Source organism: Condylostylus longicornis, unplaced genomic scaffold (genome assembly GCF_029603195.1).
Source record: "Condylostylus longicornis isolate FDR11 unplaced genomic scaffold, ASM2960319v2 ptg000002l, whole genome shotgun sequence".
NCBI classification, from domain to species: Eukaryota; Metazoa; Arthropoda; class Insecta; order Diptera; family Dolichopodidae; genus Condylostylus; species Condylostylus longicornis.
In genome coordinates, this window is record NW_026577971.1 from 1,213,433 (window position 1) to 1,236,742 (window position 23,310).

Consider the following 23,310-nt stretch of genomic DNA (forward strand, 5'->3'; position numbering starts at 1 on the left):
AATACAATTTGGTATTTTAATGATCCTTATACAATAATTTTTTTCTTTTATTTTGTAGTTCAATTTTTTTTGTTGCCAATATTTAGTCCACGTTTGTAGATAATAATTAAAAGTAATTTTAATAATTATCTACTTATTTAATTTTTTATTAAATAAGTATGTATATACATAAGTTTTATATATGTAAATGTCTAGAAACTTTTCGTATAACTATAGTAGGCATTTATGATACATACATATATTTATGTGAGTTTTGAGTATTGCTAACAGAACTGTGGCTATTTTCTTTATATATTACTATTATATTGGGATTTGTTCTGAATATCAAATCACTAACTAAATGATAGTGATAATTATTATCGTAAAATGTTCAATGTTATTATTGCAAACAAAAACCAATTCAAATAAATGATTCGTGTCTATAATATGACAAACTGTTACGATAAAATATCAATATTTTTTTAATAATTTTTTTTTTAATTTTAACATTTTGAATTCAAATCATTTCAGTATATATGTAGTTTTTTTTATTTAAAATTAAATTTAAATTTTAATCAAGAATTGCCAAATTTTTTGTATGTTTATTATAAATTTTACGAGTAAATCCAAGAGAATAGTTCTTGAAGATCTACGAGTTTGGAAGATAATGTCAATAAATCGAACTGTAAAAATATATACTAATAGTGATCACAAAATTCGCTAATTTTATTTTTTTTTCTAAAATTTCAATAATATGAATATGAATCACAATTGGTATACATATGTACATATACTAATTATTCATATAATCATATTACATATGTGGGTGTAATGTAAATGAAGTTAAAATTTAGAGATGTTATCTTTATTCATATAAATTTTTATATAAAAAGGTCCACGGCCTCTTTCAAAAATAAAATCACATTTGTACATTAAATATACCACCTTTCCAAGAGTTTCTAAAACTCACGCCCTCATTCACATTTGGATACAAAAAAATTACTAAAAATTGCATCTTTTACACGAATTTCCATTTTTCTCATTTTTCCCTTTCCCCCTCATTAAAATTGGAAAATGGAATTGATACTACAATTTAAAGATTGAAGTGGATTTGGTGATAAAAAAAATATCTCAGACTCAATAGGTTTGTCTGCTATAAAAGTTGAAAAAACTTAAAAAAGAGAAAACAGTGATGTAATTTCTCACAAAAAGAAAAAATATTCTCATTTAAAAAAGTAAACTAGTCGGAAAAGTTGAAAAAACTTTTCAAATTGATAATAAACTTCAAATTCAAAAACATTTATAAATTTTTTACATTTTTATGATTTTAGAAGCTTTTAAAACACTAAATTTTACAAAACTTTACACAACTTGAAAAAAATTGAAACATTGAAAAAACGATGACGTCATCATTTTCCCATTTTTACTCAAAAGATATTATATCAGACGCTTTGCCTACATTTTCATAAAGTTTTTCAAGTTTTATAAAGTTTTCAAAAACTTTCTTATCCCAGACAGACATAATATATGCGTTCTCAAACTATATCTTTTTTAGTATATACCTAACCTTTATGGTGCTACCATTTTTTTTAATATACAAAGCTTTTTTTTATTGTTCAAATGTCTATTTAACAAAAAAAGGCATTTCAAGTTTTAAAAAAAATGTCACGGACATTTGTGCAGAAAAATCACCTACGCATTTGTTCGATTTGGTGTAGTTGTGCTCAATTTTAACTACCCTTAAGTAGTTTGAACACGTTCATGGAACGCAAATAATCTGTGTTCAATTTATAAACATACGCTCTTTAATGCATATCATCTATTACATCTAATTGTAATAGCTGATGCGCATTAAACAGTTTAAGTCAAATTATAAGCTGTCACATTGAAAGTATAATGTCAAGCTGCTAGTAAAGAAATTCTTTTTTGATAAATTAGACAAAATCACTTTTGTGATTTGAAAAACAATAGTGATAAAATGCAAAAATTTTTAGAAAATATTCACAAGCTTGAAGATGATGAATTGGAGGTTAGATAACTACAAATTGAATTGATTTATTTAAACAAAAATCAAAAGAAAATAGCGAAGCAAAAAGAATTATGGAAGTCTTAAACAATATTGCTTTTGATGTCAAGTCTTATACTGATTATTTATAATTAATGACAAAGGAGATAGTTTTTTTTTATAACAAAAACAAAATATGTATGAAAAAATTAAAACAAAATATTTTTATTTGTAGAATGGGACCCTTACCGCTGATGGATACGGACAGTTATTTTCCTTTTATTTATTAAATGATGATTTGTAAGTTATTTGTGACATTTTTGAGTACAAGTATGAATGTATAAATGTACCATCTATCAAAAAAAAAATTACAGGTCGAGCTCTAAGTTTTTGTGGAAAAGAATACCAAATAACTGTAAAGGTGACAAGAATTTGGAGCGTCTTCATAAGATTTATCTTGCGATGTGGAATTGCCAAACAGATTTGGTGCTAAAATTAATAACATCTTGGGAATGGCCAAATGAACTAAAGCCAATGATATCGGAATTGGAAGGTATTGACGCGTTTAAAAAAAAACCTAAAATATAGTTTTTTTTATATTACAGTAAAGATTAAACAAACAACACTAAATGTTATCGGAAATGCATATACAACAATTTTTGAAAACAATTTATGCCAAATGACTTGGCTTTCACCAGTAGAGTTAGAAGATCAATGCAACAAATTAAATTGGAATATTGAAAAAAAGCAGAATGTTCATCTGATTTATCCAAAAAGACCTGTCCCTGAGACGATACCTAGTGCATCCTCAGAAAACCAGCTTTTTACGTTAACTGATTTTGTATCCTTCCTTGAAAACTAAAGTTAATAATAAATGTAAATACAAAAACAAATTTTGTTTTAAATTATTAAATTCAAAAAAGGTGAGTTGTAAATGATTGGTTATTTTATCCAGTTTTCAAACATAAGAACTGAAATAATAAACAGCACACACCTTTCTTAACTAATGGAAATTGAAAATTGCAAATTTATCTATTAAAATGTTTTATAAGATATCTAGGTACATACTGAATATACTATATACAAAACAAAAAAACTAAATTTGATTTGATTTTCTTGGTGTGAGTTGCCTATGTCTGGCTAAAAAACTATAACCTTGTCCCATTAGCTTCGCTAATTTAGCTTCCAAAGCTTCTGCTTGTGCGTTAACACCGAACCTAAAACAAACATCTTTAAAAAAACACAATTTAATTATGTCTAACAAACCTGTAGAATGCTGAAGCAATCAATTTTTCTTCCATTTCGCTCATCCGCGGTTTTTCCTCATCCGGCTTTTCAAAGTTTGTTTCTAGGGCTAGAAGTATAATTATATTTGAAGTAAGAAAATAAATTGAACAGAAATATGTACCACCTTACCATTAGAAATGTGTGGGTCAATGTTTTTAATAATTTCTTTGGCTTTTTCTACACACTTACGATATCGTGTCTCATAAGCTAAAATTTCTTGATCTTTAGTTAAAACTACTTGTTTTAATTGATTAATTTCAGCCTGAAGATTCAAATTGTCGTCAGGTGTTCGAACTTTATCTTTTTGTTTATCACTCTGAGTAAGAATTAAAATTCGTTCGTTAGCGTTTTTTAACTGTTCTCTAAGATTGTCGTTTCTTTTATTAGCGTCATCGAAAAGTTGCTAAAAATAAGTTTGAAGATATAAAAAAATATTGAACATATTGAATAAATTTTTGAAAACTTAAAGGAATAAGTTTACGTACAGCTAATGCTGTTTGTCCTCCCTGGCCTTCACGTAAAGCTTTATTTTCAGCTTCTAGTGATTCAATTTTTTGTTTTAATTCTGAATTTTTTATTTCTTTTGATACACTGTTCCCAGATACTGCAAGTTAACATAATGATAAACTACTTATTTAATTTCTATTATTCTTTTCAAAATTATTACCAAAAGCTGGGGTGCCATTAAGCCTCAATTCGTCAATACTTTCTCTTAAAGTATCTCTTTCAGCTGTTAGAGTTTCGTTAGCTCTTTGAAGTGCAGCTATAGAGGTTTCTAAGTTTTTGTTTCCAAATTCTAATTGAACATTTTTACTCATTTCAGCATCAATTTTTGCGTGAAGTTCTTGAATCTACAAAATTTTAATAAATATTTTCAAGCCATGATAGTTATTTTTTCTTACCTCCTTCTTATATAGTTCAATTTGAGCTTTCATACTTATTAGTTTTTTTGAATCTTCCTCACACTGTGCAATTTGTTGGACATATTCAGCATTTCTCTCTTCCAGAAGTTTCACTTGTTTTTTCAGATCATTATGATCTTCAAGTTTTTTTTTGTAGATTGTATTTTGAATTTCGCACTCTTTGAGTTTTTCATTAGTTTCCCGCAGGATGTCCAATTCATCTTTGATTCGCGAAAGTTCTGTATTATTATGCTGTAAATAATTACGTATACTTAAGTAAATTTATACTAAAATATTACACATAATTTAAAACTTTATACAAACAATTGCATCTTCAAGTTTTTGTTTAAGAGTTTTAATTTCTTGTTCTTGTTGTTTTGATTTAATTTTTATATCTTCTCTGACTGTTTCTGACTGTAAAAGTTCTTCTTTCAATTTTTCAACATTTTTTCTTAGCTCATTAAAACGGTCAGAGCCTTCGCGAATTACTCCAATTGAATCTCCTTCAGGACCTATTACAGTTGAATTCTCTACTTTTTCAATTTCAGTTTGTAATCTAGTTATTTCGTTTTGCATATTGAGTTTTTCATCTAGAAGTCTTTGAATCTTAAAATAACATAAAATTAATAATAAAAACATAATTTATTATTAATCTCATACTTGTTTTTCCATTTCATAACACTTTTGTGCATACAAGTCCCTTTCTTGAATTATTTTCACATCACTTGTTTCAAAATTTCCAATAAGCGATATATCCGACGATCCTTCCCAAATTGATTCTAAGTCTTGTAGAGCTTTCATTATTGTTTGCTGCAGGGATTCTTCTAATTCCATTATTTGTGTAATATAAGTTTGCCTTTCGGAACAATTAACAGCACAACCCAATATTAGTTGCAATAATCTTCCAGTTTCAATGATGTCACATTTTTCCGCAATTTTCATTGCATCAGGTTTTGAAAAATTGTTTAAATTTAAGTTTAAAATTTCAGAATAATAATCGTAAAGTCCTTCAATAACTTTTTTTAAATTGCTCATTTTTAATCTCCAATTAGATCCAGTTACCATTTTTGATAGCCATGAGTCTTAAAAAAATGCCAATGAAATTTATAAATACGTATTTTTTTACTTAAGTGTATATTACCTGTAAAAGTTTCTCGTGCAATCTGATTCAAAACTTGAGCAAAAGCAACACCATCACTTAACTCTTCTACAGTGGAATGGGGAGCTGGTATATTTAAAACTTTGAACCATTCCACCAAGCTCTTACACATACGCTTAATTTCGTCTTCCATTCTGGAAAAGACATTTGTAAGTTTATTTTATGTATTTGTATTTTGTATAATTTATGTATTTAATGACATTAGTTTATATATTATATCATATTCAATGAATTTCTATGAATTCTTCATTCCTCAACTTTCACTCGTCATCTAATCTTTCACTTCAATGCATGATGTATACAATGTAACTATTATTTAGATATTTTTCTAATAAATCAAGGTAAAAAAATAATAAAAATAAATTATTTTTACAAACACTAACCTTTTTTTAAAACCTTATTCTTTTATTATTAATAAAAATTTAATTATTTATTAATTAATTATTTTTTTTTAATTATTTGAAACAGTTGGTAACTTTTTGTAAAGGTAAATTTTAAGCTTTGTCGTATTTATTTATTATCTTTATGAATGAAATGAATTATAGTCGGAGTGAAATAGTTCTGAAAATGTCAAATTTGACATTTAAATGACAAGAGAACTAAAATTTCGAATACTAAAGGAATTAATCAGACTCTATAAAACGACTGTTTCCTTTTAATGGCTTAGACTTCATTATATCACAAATATGATTAAGTGGTATTTTTGCGGAAAGTAATCATCAGTTAAATTTTTGGTCTTTTAGTTAATGAGTAAAATGGTACTTTGAAGGCACAATCAAATGTCAAGTTAAACGCGGATGGCTTTTATGTTTCGAACAATTATAAAGTTAAATTTTTATGCCATTTTTAAAAAATTGATGAAAAGTCATAATCACAATTATAAAGTCCAGCTTAACCGCCACTTTTTATAAAAAAAACATGTAGGACCATTAAAATGATATAACTTATTTGCGCTCACAATACCTCAGATGTTTTCGCATCCAGTAGAAAGTAAAATGTTATCGATACTAAAAAAAAAAAAAATTAAAAAACGCTCCCAACAAATTGTGTTTGACATTTAAAGCAGCACCCTATTTGACTTTCAAATCTAGTCTGGTGTTGAGTTATTTTACACTACACATTTGAAACACTACACAAATTATAAAAAAATTTTAAGAAATTGAATTAACTTATAAAATTAATGATAATTAAGCAACTAAATAGGATATACATATTAACTGAAAAAGTATTTAATATTCAATTGAAAAATTTTTCAGCGCTATCATAAAATTAAGTTACAAAGCTCATTTTTCTAATTGATAACATTAAGTGGGTAGGGCATTTACTAAAGATACAATTAGTATTTGATCATATTATAAAACGCTAAATAAATATTTTTGTGTAGAAAATAAATAATAGTATTCCAAAAATAAAATCAATACAATGGCCAAAAATACTTCTAGTTCAACATTTAGAAAAATTGATGTTGATCAATATAACGAAGATAATTTTATATTAGAGGATGAGTCAGATTCTGGTAAAAAAGGTCCCGATGAAAATGAAATATCCGGGTTACTTAGCGTAGGAAAATATAATGAGGCTTTACTAAACGTGTTACAAAATGCACCTTTGGATTGTAAGAACCAGCAAATCAAAGTACATAATTATACATTTCAGTAAAAAAAAAATGTGAATGATAAAATGTCTTATTTTTTTCAGGATCATGCTTTAAATATCGCTTTAAAAGTCTTGCTTTCTATAAAGTATTCTCAAATGGATTCCGCTATCAATACTTTAGAGCAACATAATTTGTTGGATGTATTAATGAAGTATATTTATCGAGGATTTGAAAAACCTTCGGAAGGGTCAAGCGGTCATTTATTGCAATGGCATGAAAAAACATTTGCAAAAAGTGGCGTTGGCTCAATAGTACGAGTTTTGACTGATACCAATAGAGCATGAAAATAATATTAATTTTAGGATATAAAGGATATAAAACATTTCAGATTTTATTTGCATTTATCAATGTAAACTTGTTTTTAACATTATCTGTTTTTCGATAGTATGTACTAATTTGTAATTACAATATACTTACATAAAATAAAGAACTAACTATAATTTTTTTTCCACTTAAAAATTTACATACGAGATACTATTAGAAATACACATGTAAGATTTTGTTTTTAAATTAACCTTAATACGTACGTGTAATGAAATATTTTTATAAATGTATATGGATGTAGAGAATCCATACTAAACCTTATTTTTTTAAATTTAGTTTTCGCAAAGACAGTATGTAATTTTAAACAATCTTCATGTAGAAAACCGATTTATTTTTTTCTTGTTCTTCACATACATACGCATATATTAGTATTTCTGCCGGAAATCTTGAAATTCAAAGTATCATAAATTGTTTGATAATAGTAAAATTTGGATCAATTGATTACATGCACAATTCTCTAATAACCGGAATAATTTTTTTATTCAAAATTTTATTTAAGCAGTAACATTTTTAGTACCTTAGTAAACTTAATTTATGATGAATTACTAGATATCAAGACAAAAATATACTTTATCAGAGAATTAGATTTTTTATATGTATACTAATGAAATAAACTATTTTTTATTTTGTGATAAGGTAAAAAAATAGGCTACTTTATTGAATTCTAAACGAGGTAAAATATTTGTGTGACCAGTCACATAATTTTAAAGTGTGTACATATTTACATACGAGTACTCTTACATACATATGCGTATACTATAATTTAAGAATTTTCTAATAAGAACTTTCTAAATACATCATAAATATTTAAATAATGTCACAATTTGTTTTTCTAAATACTTCCTTATTAATTATAAATTTTGCTTAAAAAATGTACTAAAATTTTTATAAAATATTTGTATTTCAGTTATAGTTGCGACTCTTATATGTATGTTGTAATAAGTAAGTAATAAAATAATCACTCTAGTATGTGCGCATACTTATAATTATAATTGAGTAATTATGTGCATTTATCTATTCATAAAAATTAAAATATATTTTTCATGTGTAATATTCATTTTCATTAATTCACGTTGTCATTAACGTGATTACTTACATTACAAAAAAACAAATTATTTATCACATTTTTTGGATTTTTCAAAAATATTGTATAAATGAGATACATGAGTACTCAAATACATACGTGCATGCATACATGTCCGTAATCTTTATGTGCACATAATTAGAAATAGCTCAAAATAATTCTTTAATAATATAATCTTCCAAAAATTTTTCAAACTGTATATTAGTGCAGCATTTTCTTAAAAATTTATTTATAAATAAGAAATATTTCAAAATTTAATTAATTATAAAAATTTGTTACATTAAAAGATGAGTATTTATTATGCAAAAATTAATTTGAAATGAACGTGAAAATTTATAATTATGCACATATCTCATATTTTAATTTTCCAATTTTTTTCATTTTATATGGTAAAAAAGTACCGTAATATTTGAATTTTTATGTAAATTATTTTAAATAATATATTCATAAATATAAGATACGAGTATATAACATATACATACATATCTCAACTCATTGAGTATCTCATTGTGGTTGTCTATAATATATAGCATTATATAGAAATTTTTAGTTAAAGTTTAAAAAGAAAACAGAGTTGTGTTTAAGAGAACCCAACTGTTTGATAAACAATTACTGTCCTCATTTATACAATAAAATATTGATTTAGTGTTATTAAAGGTGTTACATAACCTTCATAGGTTAGAATAATTCCCTATTTAATACTTAATAGCATATACTTTTTTCTTCCTTTTTTAAAAAGCTTCATCAAATTTTATTGTGTGCCAGCAACTTTATTTGAGGCTATGCATTACTGTTCTCTCTATTTCTTCCTTTACTGGTCTTCGCTACGTTTCTATTCTTCTTTTATAGGATTCCATATTATAGGAACCTTCTTTTATTCTTACTAAAGTAATTTAAACCAAAAATTTTATACCATAAATCAATTTTTTGTAAAAGCTAATTTGATAACTATATTTAGAAGGTAATAAAATATTTACTCGGTATATAATTATAATACATGCCTGTATAATATTAGCATGTATTTTTAAAAAGATAAATTGAATCCTGTTTTGTATTTGACAGAATATAATTGCATATGGTACAAAAAATGGTCAAGTTTTTTTGATTACAAAGCATATTCATATATGTACATACATATAAATAAAAAAAAATAAGAAAGCTTCTAAAGGTTAAAAAAATAAACGGGTTTTGTTTTTCTTATAGTTAATATTCTTTTATATCTTAAACCACTTAGAACGCAAAAAGAATACATAAAAGAATATTATCAGTTGTTATTGCTTTTAGTTAGAGATTGAAATGTGAGAGTATAACACGAATCACAGGTTTTCCAATAAAAATATGTAACATAATGTAGAAAAACTTGTTTCTTTTTTTTTTAAAGTTAAATGATATTAAAGTTATTAATTTAATTTTGAAGTGAAAATCTACATACGCAATTGTATACAAAATTTTATATGTTTTGAAAACAGAAATTTAACTTTAATTATATTATCAATGGTATGTGATGATCACCTTTTTCTTTCTTCTATAAAATAAAATAACAAATAATACAAATTTTGCAGAAGTGTTGGAATTTCTTTTATGATTTTTTAAATACAAAAAACTTACTACGTATATAAAAACAGTGCCTCAACAACAATGGGGTTAAATAAATCTTTAATTTTCTTGTTAGAGTATATATGATAATTGTGAGTACATTAGAGCATTTATTTTATTTATATTATTGATTTTTGAATTCACATGTCTTATGGAGTTCTTATGGTGTGAAGAAATTTTCAATACGAAATTACATTTTTAGAATTTTCATATTTAATAATCTATAGTGTAGTTATCAATATTCTAAAATGTTATGCTTAAATTGTTTCAGTTAAAACGTTGTTGGTTCTGATGACAATAATTAATAATTTTAACAAATTAGGGCTTTAATTCAAATCTAATTTAATTTATTTTAATACATTTTTATTAATTTAATAATTTTACGAAATTTCAGAATTTGCTGATTATGGCAAATCTGATAATATGTTAAATAAAATTGACTAATATTGTTCTTTTCTTCTAAGCTATGACAATATAAAATTTATTATTATTTTTCTGCAATTTGAATTACTCACGCACAAATGAGTAATTGTAATTCTAAAAAAAAATATGTATGTATAATTATTCACTTGATGTTGTGTAGTTTACTGTAAATTTTAAAGTTTTAAGTACATATGCACCTAAATAGTTCTCACACAAAAACTTCAAAATTATATTCAAGTGCACAATTTAAAGTTATTGCAATATGATTAAAATATATGTAATTAATAGGTTATAAAATAAATTATTATTTTATTATATATAAAATTTTGACTTATTTATTTCCTCCTTTCCGTCTCATACAACTGCATTTAATTCTGAATTATTTATTATTTTTTTTTCAAGGAAATCAAAATTTTTATTTACAATGGGATAGCTATTAATAAACTTGATTTCAATATTTTAGCTTTTAATTTGTAATTCTACTTTTGTAATTGGATTGTAACATACCTTGATACCATCTCATCATATATTAAAATAACACGTACAAAATCGACATTCTTCCAAGAATATATCCTTTCAAAAATACAAATTAAATTTAAAATATGTTTAATAAAAATAATTTAATGCCTACATATAAAATACATATGTATAACGTATTTAATAATAATAATTATACACATATACATACTTCCATTTATGAACATACAATTTTTATATATACGAGTATAACACAATACATACATTATTATTATTTCTACTTATTGTCTACCTAAATTATTATAATATTGTCTACCTATTATGATAATTTATATAAAGGTGAATGCCTTTTTATAAAATTACTGAGTCCACACAAAAGAAAAGAAACCATATATAATGTATTAAATTATACTCTGTTCTACCGATATTACAAAACTATACTTATATCAATTTAATATAATATCACTAGTATGAGCAAAATATATATAGCTTATATTATAAGTAAAAGAGTAAATAAATAGAGGAACGTAAAATGGAAAGTTTTTAATATCTTTTCTTACAATTAAAAATTTTTCAATAAAAATCGATTCTGGAAAGAATATTTTATAATTATTATTTAATAACTAGTTCAAATTAAATATGGAATATAATAAGTATGTCGATTATTTTCTATAATAAATATTTATTATACTTGCGTATGAGAGGGCTAAATTTGCAAAATAAATTTACATATTGCTTGTATTTCTCTAGGAATATAATGTAATACTGAAATGGTGATTTGTAAGGAAACAAATAAATTGTTATATAAAAGTATAACAACTAACATAATTTAAATATTAAAAATTTAGAATTTCTTTCTCATATGAAAATAAAAAATTATCTACTGCGATAAATGTGAAAAATACTAACTATGTACCTTCAATTACTTTCTTGTTTTGTATATAGGTTCATATATTTGGGAGTACTATAAAATTATGACTTTGATTAACTTAAAATATTTTATGTTTAGAGTGTTAGATATATATATATATATATATAGATAGATATGTCCTTTAATAGAAAGCTAAAATTAAAATTTTTTAGATAATATGCAAAAGAAAATGTAAACAAATACAAAACAAATACAAAACTAATTTCAAATTTTAATTACAATTTAAAAAAAAAAATTGGATTAACAAATTTTTACTCAAAATTTATGTGCGCGGTTGTAATACAAATTGCTATTTCCATCCTATATAAAAAATAACTTTAAAAATCTTCCTAATTTAATAATTTATATATTAATATTAATGAACCTAATTAATTTATATTTAGTAGAAAAGCGCTACATAAATACATATACCTATATAAGATACATACATACATATACCTATATAAGATATACATATGTATGTTATTCAATTTTATAAATATTTATGTATGTATAATGTTTAATTATAAATTTGGAACTCTGTAGTTAATAATAATAATTAACCCAATTTTTAATATACGTATGCATATTAATAAGTTTTAATATCTATCTAAAATTAATTGGTATAATTTGTATATAATATTATACATATATACATGTGTCACAAACATAAAAGTTTAATGTTTATATATGCATTCGTATATTTAAAAAAATTGTGTTTGCATATTTACGAGTATAAGGAGAATGAAAAAGGTGAGAAAATAAGATATACAACATTGTATCTTATATACATACATTTCATTGATTCATATTGTATTTTCATATTATATGTATATATATATATGTATATAACGCATTTTCTTATACATATATATACCTAAAATGTGAACTAGGTATAATAAATTATTATTATTTTTACTTTTTATATTGAAAAAAAATGGAATTCGATTATAAGAAAAAATCGAAAATAAAAAAAAAATATGCACAAATTAAAACAAATAAAATTTAAAATAAAATTTCAAGGTTCATTTGGATTGAACAAAAAAAATTTCAAGCTCACTACTTAATTTATATAATATACGTATATATATACATATGTATATTTTTTTCCAATAAGAATCCCTTTAATGGAATCAAAAATTAAAATTCTTCAATGATGTCAAATTTACATAATTTTGTTTTAAGGTAAACTTTTATTTTGCATATATGTATGTAGTTAATTTGTTATTGTATTTATCGATTCATACTAAACTAAATTTGTCGAATTAAATTTTTTTTTTTCAATATATAAAAATTTAAAAACTGTGTTAGAAATATTATATAATATTAAATTTTTATTATTTCATTAAAATCTTACGAAATAATTAATATCTTATTACATGAGTTTTTATACTAAGGTTGGAAGAATTTAAAAGAATCAATTATCATATATATATATAATTATTATTTTCATTATTATAATAATAATTATGATATAATTTAGAAATAATTGATGAGATCAGTAAAAAAAAAAACGCTTTCAATTATTATTCAATCCAAATCAAAAACCAGAAATAACGAGTCGAAATGGCAAAGGTTCACAAGTCCGTAGATCAAATAAATAATTTCATATTGCCTCATACATTTTTCCAGTAACCAAACCAATGTATTATTAAATGAACAGTGGCGGATATGCAAAGTTCAAGTGTAAACAAAAATGATTATTTATCCCTTAAAACTGTATAGGTTAGAGGCTTTAATATCAGTTTTATTAAAGGTTTTAAATAAAATAAAACAGTTTATTGTATGGAAAACATAATCATTTTTTTATCTTGTCATTGTTTTCCATACTGCGGTTATATACATGATTATGGGCAACAGGTTTTTATTTCATTTTCATGCAATACCAATGGGATTCATCTTTATTTCGGCTAAAAACAGTAAAATAACAAATAAAACTGAGTCCTACAAGAACCAATCAATCATGTACTTACATTTAAATATTTAGGAACTTCTCGATGTAGAAGAGCGAGTGATTAATTAAAGTGTATCCCCTGACGATCTTGTTTGAAAAACAGCTTTTTTTTCTATATATCCTGTTCTAATATGTTTCTCTTTTTTCGGCATTCCTTAAGCATCCCAGTAATGCTTGCGTATTTGGTATTAAGCCGATTTTTTTGCAGAATTACTTTAAATGATTCTTTAACGTACAGATATTAAAACCTTATTGTCAAAAAACTTATTAAACAAAATTGTACCATTTAATTTAATTTGTTATGTCGTATTTTTAAAACTGTTTATTTCTTAAAAGAGAAAGTCTTATAACTTCAATCTTATGAGATTGAAGTTATAAGACATGCTTTTACTAAATTATGTATAAAATTATCTATAAAAGTGTACATATATAGATCATATACATAATTACATTTATATAAAGTACCTAAAAATATTAGCAGGTACTTAACATGTCAGTAGATATACATTCAACTTATATGTTAAATAAAGAGTAGCAGTTTAAATGTACATTTTTGTTATAATTAAATTATTACACAAATATGTGCATTGCATATACATATATACAAATATGCACAGTATGCTTGTAAAATAATAACCCTTTCAAATCAAAGGTTAATTAATGTGTAATTTTATATTTTATTATGTACATAAATGATTTTTTTGTTGATTTTACTTAAATGCTACAACATAATTTGTACACTCGTATGAGATAAATACATATATGTATGTATACATATGTATGAATGGGTGGTCATAGATATTTTTATTTAATGTGCAATTGTTTAGTTCAAAATAGTGTTATTATTTGATGTTAGTAATTAAAAGTTTTATAAACTTTAATTATTTTTATTACATATAATATGCCTGCTACGTCACGCGTTAGTTTCTGTACACGTATATAATTAGAATTCAATGTGGGTGGTGTAACAGTGCATTCTTTAAAATATTTACATAACCATTAAAATGTAAAATTATGACTGGTGTTTGAAAATATAAAATAAATATCTTAAAAATTATAAAATAAATGTCTATTACTAATATAGGCTATTAATTATTTCTATATAACAATTAATTAAGAATAGGACACACTTATGCATATTATCGCCAACATGTACATCTATATGTATAAGTAATTTTGTATATTTAGTTTACTATAGTTGACTGATACCTCTACATTAATTATGTATGTGTTTCTATTTAAAAGAATATAATAATAAACTAAAGGTATGCAAATATCAAAATGCATGATATATTCAAATATAAATGTGTGTATATATATGTATATATGTATGTAAAATACTATCGTATGTACTTCTTGATATATTAATATATTGTTTTGTAAATTTAATTCTAAAATATAAGAAAAACATAATACATAAAGAATTAATATAATATATAAGTTACTGCTTGTATTTATATATAATAAGAATATGTGAATTTTTATTACTGAAAAGCCGTAGTTAAATTATTTTAATAATTCCCATAAGTATTCCTATATTTATGTCATTGGTGAACTGTGACACTAATAATATAGTTGGATAGGCGGTACGATTGAAAAGTTTTCAATTGAAAAATAATGCTTGTTTCATCCAACAGCATTGCAATGGGGAGGTTATGGAATGGTACCGAATTGGAGTATAGAGGTTCTGTATTATGTATGGAGCTTGACGGCCGTAAATTAATTTTTGAAAGATGTCTGTCTGTCTTTCATAGTCTGCTTGACATTCAAGTATTTCAAGTTCAGCTCAACCGATTTTTACGTAAAATAATTAACTAAGAAGTAACCAAGTACATTATATAAAAGACTATAATTACGAACTCTCATAGAAGTAATATTGTGCAACAAGATCTGAAGCAATCCGGTTATGTTCGGCTTACATCAGATTTTTTTTTTAACTGCGTTAAATGTATACTTTAGTATTAAAACTAATTTTGTAAATCAGAATATTTTAGAAAATCCGCCAATAATATCGCTAAAATGAGCTTGAAGTGCAATCCACAAAGTGTAAATCTGTAAAATCAGAATGGGGTCAAATCAAGTAAATAGCAAAAAATAGAATGAGGTAAAGATGTCATGTGGAAGCCCTTTGATCCCCAAGAGGAGTACTAAAAAAAAACCTAAATCTGTGAAATTATTTGGAGTTAACATCCTTTTTTCAAAATATAATTTGATTTAATTATACATTTGACGACTTTTAATAAAAAAATGAAATGCAAAATACAGCAAGGTACTGTAACTTTAGTCATTTTATTAGTAACTGTTCATATACTATATACGTTATTTTGACCCCACTCTCTGTCTTTTAAAATAATCTATATTTGCTATCTTAGATTTTAAATATAAATTGAATTATATTAAAAATTAAATATTAAAATAAAAAAAAGAAAAATAAAAATCTAAATTTTGTTAAAATATTAAAATAAGCAATTAATTAAAATATCAAAAAAAAAAAAATGCAAAAAAAAAAAAATAAAAAATAAAAACTTTTGATCAAACTTCGTACATATTGTGACCAAAAACAGTATTATATATATATATATGTATATACAGCAATGTAGAAGAAGTATAAGTTTATTAAAATGAAAATCTACATAAATATGTATACGATGTGTGTATATATTCATACAAAAATTATATGCATATCATTTATATGTATGTTTGTCTATAAAACAGAACAAATTGTAAAACTTTTGTTGTCTTTTCAGTTTATTTTTTAATGTCTAGTTAGTCGCACGTTTACAAAAAAAAATTTAATTTATTCACTTAAGAATATTCATTATTACATATATGGTTAGTTTAGTTCGTTAGTTAGTAAGTTAGTTGTGTATATATTTTTTTTTTATTTCCATATTCAAAAGAAAAATAAGAAAAGTTTATTTTTTTTTTTCTCTTACAAAAGAGAAAAAAAAATTTGGTTTTTTTTTTTTTATTTTTTAAAAAGATTCATCATTGCTTAGTTTTAAAAATTGTATATACAAAATTATTTTCTATACATAATAAACACTCGTATATATATATTGAGTTATTTACAGTTCGAAAGTTAATAATTTTAAAGAGATTCTAAAAATTTTTCTTATCTCTCTCATTTTCATTCTCACTTCACATTGAAAATCGTTTTATATAGTTCATAAAAATTTTCTTGATTTTTCTCATTTATAATATTTAACTACGTTTACTGTATACATACTTACATAAATACAACAAGTATAAAAGCTATTGACAATAAAAAAAATGCAATCATTTAGAATTTTGAACCGCCAATAATTGCACATATAAGCGAATTTATAGAAAAAAAAAAAAATATTAAAAAAATTATTTAATAATTTTTATATATGAATATTAATTAAAAAAATAAAAAAAAATAAAATAAATAATTAATTTTTATTAAATTGTAAAATTGCAAGTGTACAAAAAATAATTAAAAAAAAAAAATAGTGTTTATTTCCAAATGAAAATAAAATTTAATTAAAAATTTTATTTAAAAAATAAAAAACGAAAGTGTAAGAAAAAAAAAATTTTGTTTTTTAAAATAATAAAATTAAAAATAATAAATTTAATTTCATTGTTTTACAATTGTATGTACGTATATAATGTGTACATTTAAATTAATAAAATTTTTTGTAGTGCTATAGATTAAAATTAAAAAAAAAAAATATCTGCAAAAAAATAAATTAATTTATTTTCAATTTTAAGTACATTTAATGTACCTATTCCAATTTTTGGAATAGTTAATTTAAATTTGAGTGATTTTATTTCTAATATATATTTAAATATATATATATATATATATATATAATTGTAATTAATTCAAGGTATGTATTAACTAAATGTTCTCAATATATTCTTTAATGTTCTGTAAAATGTGTTTATAGTTCTAAAAAATGCAATTTCTTTTATTTTATTTTTTTATAGAAAATTTCTATATTATGTGCATATGTATGTATGTATGTAAAAATATATATATAGGTTCAATGTATTATTAATAAAACTATACGTAAATACGTATTATTTTACATTTATAACTATATAAAGAGATTTTTAGTACAGTGTACAATAAAATATTATGTACAATATATTAGTAGTGAATTGTGAATAAAACAGTTTCTCTCAAATTTTTTACATTTATGTATTTTTTATTCATACACTTTTGTTTATGATTAATTTCCGAATTTTGTGTAGCTCTCATTTAAAAAAAGGCTATAAATTTATTATAAAATTTTTCAATTCGTTTTGGTATATATGGTATAAGATATAACATAATAATTGTTTGTCTTAAAAATTTTATTTATTTCGTATTTAATTTTTATATTGTAAAAAAAAAGCAATCATAATAATTATTGAGAAAATATAAGTTTTCAGGGCAGCTAGAGTTAATTTTTATTAGTTCTAAAAAAAAAAAAGGCCAAATTGTTATAGAATTATGCAGTAGAAAAATTTTTTTTTTCGATTTCGTTTATACCATCAAATTATTTACTTAATTTACTAAAATTAAGGATTAAGAAAGTAAGAATTTGTAATTAATTTTGCTTAACCGGAACTTAACGAATAATAATATAAATTTATGCAATTAAAAATTTTTTTTTTTTATTTTTAATATTTATATTTTGTACAAATCTTCATATATCAATTAATTTAAATTATGTAATAAAATTAGAATGAACAAAATATCAAATAATAAGAATTCGTAATTAATTATTGTGATTAATAATCAAATAATTATAATAAATACTCGACTAAGCATTACTATAACAATCGAGGCGCGTCAATAATTGTACCGAATTTTTAGAATGCCAATAATTGTACCCGGTATGCTACTTATATTTTAAACAAGAATTTAAAGAATTATTTACTTTAAACAATTATTTTAGGAAAATCTAACTATATTTTTTTTAAAAATATTTATTACTGAAAAGGCAAAACAAAAAAATAACATAAAATCTACAAAATATAGAATGAACTAAATAGAACTACTTTTTAAAAAAAAAAATCAAATTAAAATTTAATTATATACACAAGTAAAAGATAAAAACAAATTATTACTATATCGTATTCTAAAGCATTTAACCTCAATTTTTGGTTTTTTTTTGAGTTAACTTTTAGAAAAATGTCGCGTAAATTTTATATTAAATTTACTTGCTTATATATTGTATGTGTAATAGAAGTTTATAGGATACACTTCATGTTACATTGTTGAAAACGTTTTTTTTAGGTACTATAGGTATTTTATTTGGAAAATATCAACATATATTCCTTATACACATTTATGTGCACTCTATACATTAATCGATAATATTATGTAAAATTAATGAATTTGTTATGTTAATATTTGAGCAATTCAGAACGATTTTCAATTTGAAATAATTTTTTTTTTTGTTAGAAATAAAAATTATTTGGTTTTTTCAATAAATAATAATTATATATGAGCGGTTCATTTCTGTATATATAAACTTTAATAATTAATTTAAAAACAGTCTCATTATTTAGTAAAATTGCTTAAAATCATTGTGTATACATTTATGTATGTGGTTTATAGTGATATACAGAAGACAAATTTTTTTAATATCTCCAACGAACTATTTCTTGAGCGGCTCTTGCAAGTAATAACAAAGTTCCTTTGTGTAATTACAAAAATTGTCTTCTGTATATCACTATAAACTATATAGGCAATAATAATATTAAATTAATTTTTGTTTTATTAAAATACTAAAAATATTAAAAAAAAAAATTTATTTTTTGCAAATACTTTAATTGGTAACCTATTTATTTACATACTCAATATTATTCATTTACCATAACGTACAATGTTAATCAAAACATTTTATACAAATATAAGAGTATAACTGTATATTACTTTGTATTTTTGAAAAGCTCTGATTTAAAACTCTCTTTTCTCTCATACTTCTTTATCTATTTGTGTGCCATTTTTTGTATTCTGATAGAAATGACCTTGAAATATTGCACTATATTTATTATACAATACTGATATTGTTTGAAAGATTGAGAGAGTGCAATAATCAAATTTTTTTTTATAGTTTCTTCTATTTTTTGTCTTTTTTTTTTTGTTTTTATTTCGTTACACTTTTTGTATAGATAAGAGGAGGAATGTATACTAATAATAATTATACATACTAAAATTAGCTACTATGTATACAGAAAAATTGTAAAATTGTTATATAATATTATATTTTTATTTGTTTGGGTTAATAAGATTATATAATATTCATTATGTTTTTTCATTTGTATTTTCATTTCTGAGTATTTCTTTCGAAATATATAAATGAAAATTTAATTAAATTATAAATATTTTATTTTTTATATTGTAATATTTTTAATATTTTTACAATTTTCTACATAAAATTTATCATATTATACATAATTTCTTATATTGTTAAATGTTTTAGTTTAATAATTATGAATTTATTTTTTTGTGTTTGTTTTTAGTTAAGAGAAAGCATATTGCAAATTTATGGTACTGCGCATAAATGCATTCAATATATTCTTTGTCGGTTTTTATTATTTTATGTTAATAATATTATTACGAAGAGAATCTATCAATTTCGATATTATGTACACATTTACATTACGTAAACAAAAAAGAGAAATGTAAATGTAATATTGTGTCATTTAACATACTTGATAATGTATGAAGAGTTTAAATGTAGTAAAATATTGTATAAGCTCATTATTATGTACCTGCAACAGGTGCATGTCAGTGTAAAATAAAGAATATTGTGTATATAAGTGATATTTTAAAAATTTCTGTGATAAACAAAAAAAAATTTTTACTGCACAAAATTTCTAATAAAATCTGTTATACAAAAAATTCTTTCTCTTTTACAAATAAAATAATCGTTTCTTTCTTGTCAAACAACTCAGATATTTATAAATGCAGTGTTATCCGGTATATGTTGTATAAAAAATATTCTTATAAGGAACGCATTTGATTAATCATAATTTATACGTTTTAACTCAAAGTTAATTTTAATTTACATTTAATTTTATAATTATGATAATTGCATTTGTACATAATATATTTAAAATGCAAAATATACAAATACTCACATGTTTACGCGCGTAAATATGTAACTATGTATACTTATATCATACTTAATGTAATACGCACTACTTAATGTTTTAACATTCTTATATATCTCGAAAAACAATGTATATAACAATGTATATGTAAAGAAGTAAATTGATATACAAGAATTCTATTCTAATTAGTTATATGCTTTTTTTTTACTTTCACATTGTAAATTTTTAAGTCACGTTGTTGCTTTTTCATTTTTGTTTTCTATTCTCGTTTAATTTTTTAACAATTAGTAAGTATCATGGAATGAAATAATTTAAATTTAGAATTATAAAAATATTTCAATAAGAAATTAAAAATAATTTTCATTATCATTCATTTGTCTTAATAAAATATTTATGAATAAATTATTATTTATCTATCTAGTATTCTTGTAACTATACATATTTACATATATATAATTGGAATACGAGTATAATATTTTATAAAATACGCACTTTATATTTAAGACCAAACATACATGTATACTAAACATATGCATACATAAATTATTATTTTCTTATTAGGTATATACCGATATAGATATAGCATTTTATTCTTTTTCGAAAAAAAATCATTAATAATCAAATCTACAGGTTCGTTTTTACACCTATACTGTTATATTATGGTTTCTATACAACAAAACAATACTATTTAAATATTATACCCAATTACTTAATAGGGTATAATTTGTAGTGTTGAAATCTTCTTAAATGAAACGCAAATAATAACAATGTAGTCCTTTTTTATTAATTAGGAATCTGTTGTATATATTGCGAGTTAAAATAACATTAGTATAACAGTTAGGTAAGAAGGATCACTTAATATCGGTGGACGTGAAAGGTATTTACTGATTTGTCACTTGATTAACATAGTTTTATAATTCACGAATGTTTTTTTATATTAAAATATTTTAATAAAATTAGTTTCCAAAAGTGATGTTCAAATGTATAAATTTATTAATTTGTTGATTTATATATACATATGAATTTTATATATACATATCTACGTATTACTTTTTTCATTAATTTATAATAATTTGATTACTTTACCTTTGATATATACTAATAACCAGCTTTGGCTACGTTTCATTTTGCGACATATCGTATTGCGACGAAAAAAAAAAACAATAAGTTTTATAAAATGATAAAAAATTATAAAAGTTATTACAAGAACAAATTCTAAATTTATCTATTCTAAGTAAAACAAATCGAGATCGAATGAGATCTTAACGTTAAACAAAATTCAGAATTTCATTTCCACATAGCGTTAGGAAGGAAGTAACAAATTTATGATAGCCTTCTAATCAAATACGGGCTGGGGTTACGTATAGGTAAAAAATAAAATGATAAAAATCATATTTAATTTTAATTACTATACAGTAATTATATAAGCTGTAAAAAAATTCCATAATTACTTTCCATATAATAGCTATAATTAAAAAAATAATTTTTATTTTTAATCTTTATTTTAAAAAAAAGCAATTTTTTCATTAGTTGTTAATAAAATTCTAAATACAAATAGTTTACTTATATCTGATGACAACATATGCCTATTATATTGATACCAGGAAACTTACTTTTATTTTATATGCATGTATTTATATATGTATATGAGTACTGATGACTATTATAATTAAAAATATTTGTTCTATTCTTCAATTTCCTTTTTGTATAATTTTGAATTTGTTTTTTAATTTTAAATTTTAAGTTATTTGCAAAAGTTATTTCATATGATGTTTAATGAAATTAATTTAAAAAATTTTAATAACTATGCGTATACATAAGTAGTATAAATGTTTTGTATATAAAAAAATTTATTATACATTATGTGCATAAAGGATGTTCAGTGAAGTGAGCTTCCACCTTGAGTTTTTAATAGTTTTTTTTTATAAATTTTAATAATTTTAATTTTTCTTCTTTTAATTAAAAGTAATGTAACATAAAATATTCTATTAAATAATATGTAATATAATTTACTTTATTATTATTATATTTATCATGTTTTTTACATTTATATGTACATTAATATGTTTTACATTTTAAACTTATCCGGTTAAAAATGAATCATCATCTAGTTAAATATTAAAACATTTCCTTTATACCTTATACACCCTCGCGAACGGTATATATTAACTGCGGTCTGGGCACTTGCAAATATATATTCTTGCTTAGCGTAAAATTCTACGTTAATTAAGACATGTCCGCCAGTTCGTGCGATTGCATGATAACTCAAAAAAAATGTGTCAGCACATAACCGACCGCAAAGTGAAAGTGTTACAGAATATTATAAAAATGTCTGTCAAATACTTCTTTCCAATTTTTAGGACATTAGTAAGCTTATACTTAACATACCTAGAAAAATGCAAATTTGGCTCTTAGTAGAGTTTCGCTATGTGCTAGCCGAATTCCCTGAAATGTTCGCCAGTTAGTTTCGGTAACA

General features: G+C 22.7%; 4 protein-coding genes across 6 annotated transcripts in view; 3 read left to right on the forward strand and 1 right to left on the reverse strand.

Annotated features, from left to right (window-relative positions):
- The first annotated feature begins 1,871 nt into the window (after window positions 1-1,871).
- Window positions 1,872-2,868, forward strand: LOC129605704 (COP9 signalosome complex subunit 8). Its single transcript, XM_055515623.1, has 4 exons — window positions 1,872-2,008; window positions 2,220-2,284; window positions 2,359-2,537; window positions 2,590-2,868. The coding sequence occupies exons 1-4, from the start codon at window positions 1,958-1,960 to the stop codon at window positions 2,844-2,846; spliced, it is 552 nt and encodes a 183-aa protein (XP_055371598.1). The 5' UTR covers window positions 1,872-1,957; the 3' UTR covers window positions 2,847-2,868.
- A 117-nt stretch (window positions 2,869-2,985) lies between these two features.
- On the reverse strand, window positions 2,986-5,852 carry LOC129605620 (protein hook). The gene is made up of 10 exons (XM_055515495.1): window positions 5,716-5,852; window positions 5,315-5,466; window positions 4,834-5,255; window positions 4,498-4,779; window positions 4,174-4,425; window positions 3,939-4,122; window positions 3,757-3,875; window positions 3,401-3,674; window positions 3,251-3,338; window positions 2,986-3,201 (listed from the first exon to the last, which is right to left on the reverse strand). Exons 2-10 carry the CDS (start codon window positions 5,463-5,465, stop codon window positions 3,081-3,083), a joined length of 1,893 nt encoding a protein of 630 aa, XP_055371470.1. The 5' UTR covers window position 5,466; window positions 5,716-5,852; the 3' UTR covers window positions 2,986-3,080.
- A 591-nt stretch (window positions 5,853-6,443) lies between these two features.
- Window positions 6,444-7,418, forward strand: LOC129605674 (actin-related protein 2/3 complex subunit 5-C). Of its 2 annotated transcripts, XM_055515582.1 has the most exons (3): window positions 6,444-6,644; window positions 6,717-6,967; window positions 7,031-7,418. In XM_055515582.1, the coding sequence occupies exons 2-3, from the start codon at window positions 6,755-6,757 to the stop codon at window positions 7,271-7,273; spliced, it is 456 nt and encodes a 151-aa protein (XP_055371557.1). In that variant the 5' UTR covers window positions 6,444-6,644; window positions 6,717-6,754; the 3' UTR covers window positions 7,274-7,418. The 2 variants fall into 2 exon arrangements, with proteins under 2 accessions (XP_055371557.1, XP_055371548.1); XM_055515573.1 differs by having other exon boundaries at window positions 6,445-6,967.
- A 2,457-nt stretch (window positions 7,419-9,875) lies between these two features.
- The window catches only part of LOC129605641 (ATP-binding cassette sub-family G member 1), a 46,912-nt gene continuing 33,477 nt past the window's right edge, over window positions 9,876-23,310 (forward strand). The window contains exon 1 of one of the 2 annotated variants that reach the window (XM_055515543.1): window positions 9,876-9,894. The gene's annotated coding sequence lies outside the window, so the exon portion shown is untranslated. Of the gene's footprint in view, window positions 9,895-17,410; window positions 17,612-23,310 lie in introns of those variants that run through there. The other variant, XM_055515533.1, reaches the window with a different exon arrangement.

What these genes read in the sequence shown, in the direction of transcription:
- LOC129605704 (XM_055515623.1), top strand. Translation starts at nt 1,958, where the DNA reads ATGCAAAAATTTTTAGAAAATATTCACAAGCTTGAAGATGATGAATTG. An exon ending in TATTTATTAAATGATGATTT is followed by an intron (nt 2,285 to 2,358) that starts GTAAGTTATTTG and finishes AAAAAATTACAG; the next exon opens with GTCGAGCTCTAAGTTTTTGT. An exon ending in AATGATATCGGAATTGGAAG is followed by an intron (nt 2,538 to 2,589) that starts GTATTGACGCGT and finishes TTTATATTACAG; the next exon opens with TAAAGATTAAACAAACAACA.
- LOC129605620 (XM_055515495.1), bottom strand. Translation starts at nt 5,465, where the DNA reads ATGGAAGACGAAATTAAGCGTATGTGTAAGAGCTTGGTGGAATGGTTC. An exon ending in TTGAACTATATAAGAAGGAG is followed by an intron (nt 4,123 to 4,173) that starts GTAAGAAAAAAT and finishes AAAATTTTGTAG; the next exon opens with ATTCAAGAACTTCACGCAAA. An exon ending in ATTGCTTCAGCATTCTACAG is followed by an intron (nt 3,202 to 3,250) that starts GTTTGTTAGACA and finishes TGTTTGTTTTAG; the next exon opens with GTTCGGTGTTAACGCACAAG.
- LOC129605674 (XM_055515582.1), top strand. Translation starts at nt 6,755, where the DNA reads ATGGCCAAAAATACTTCTAGTTCAACATTTAGAAAAATTGATGTTGAT. An exon ending in GTAAGAACCAGCAAATCAAA is followed by an intron (nt 6,968 to 7,030) that starts GTACATAATTAT and finishes TATTTTTTTCAG; the next exon opens with GATCATGCTTTAAATATCGC.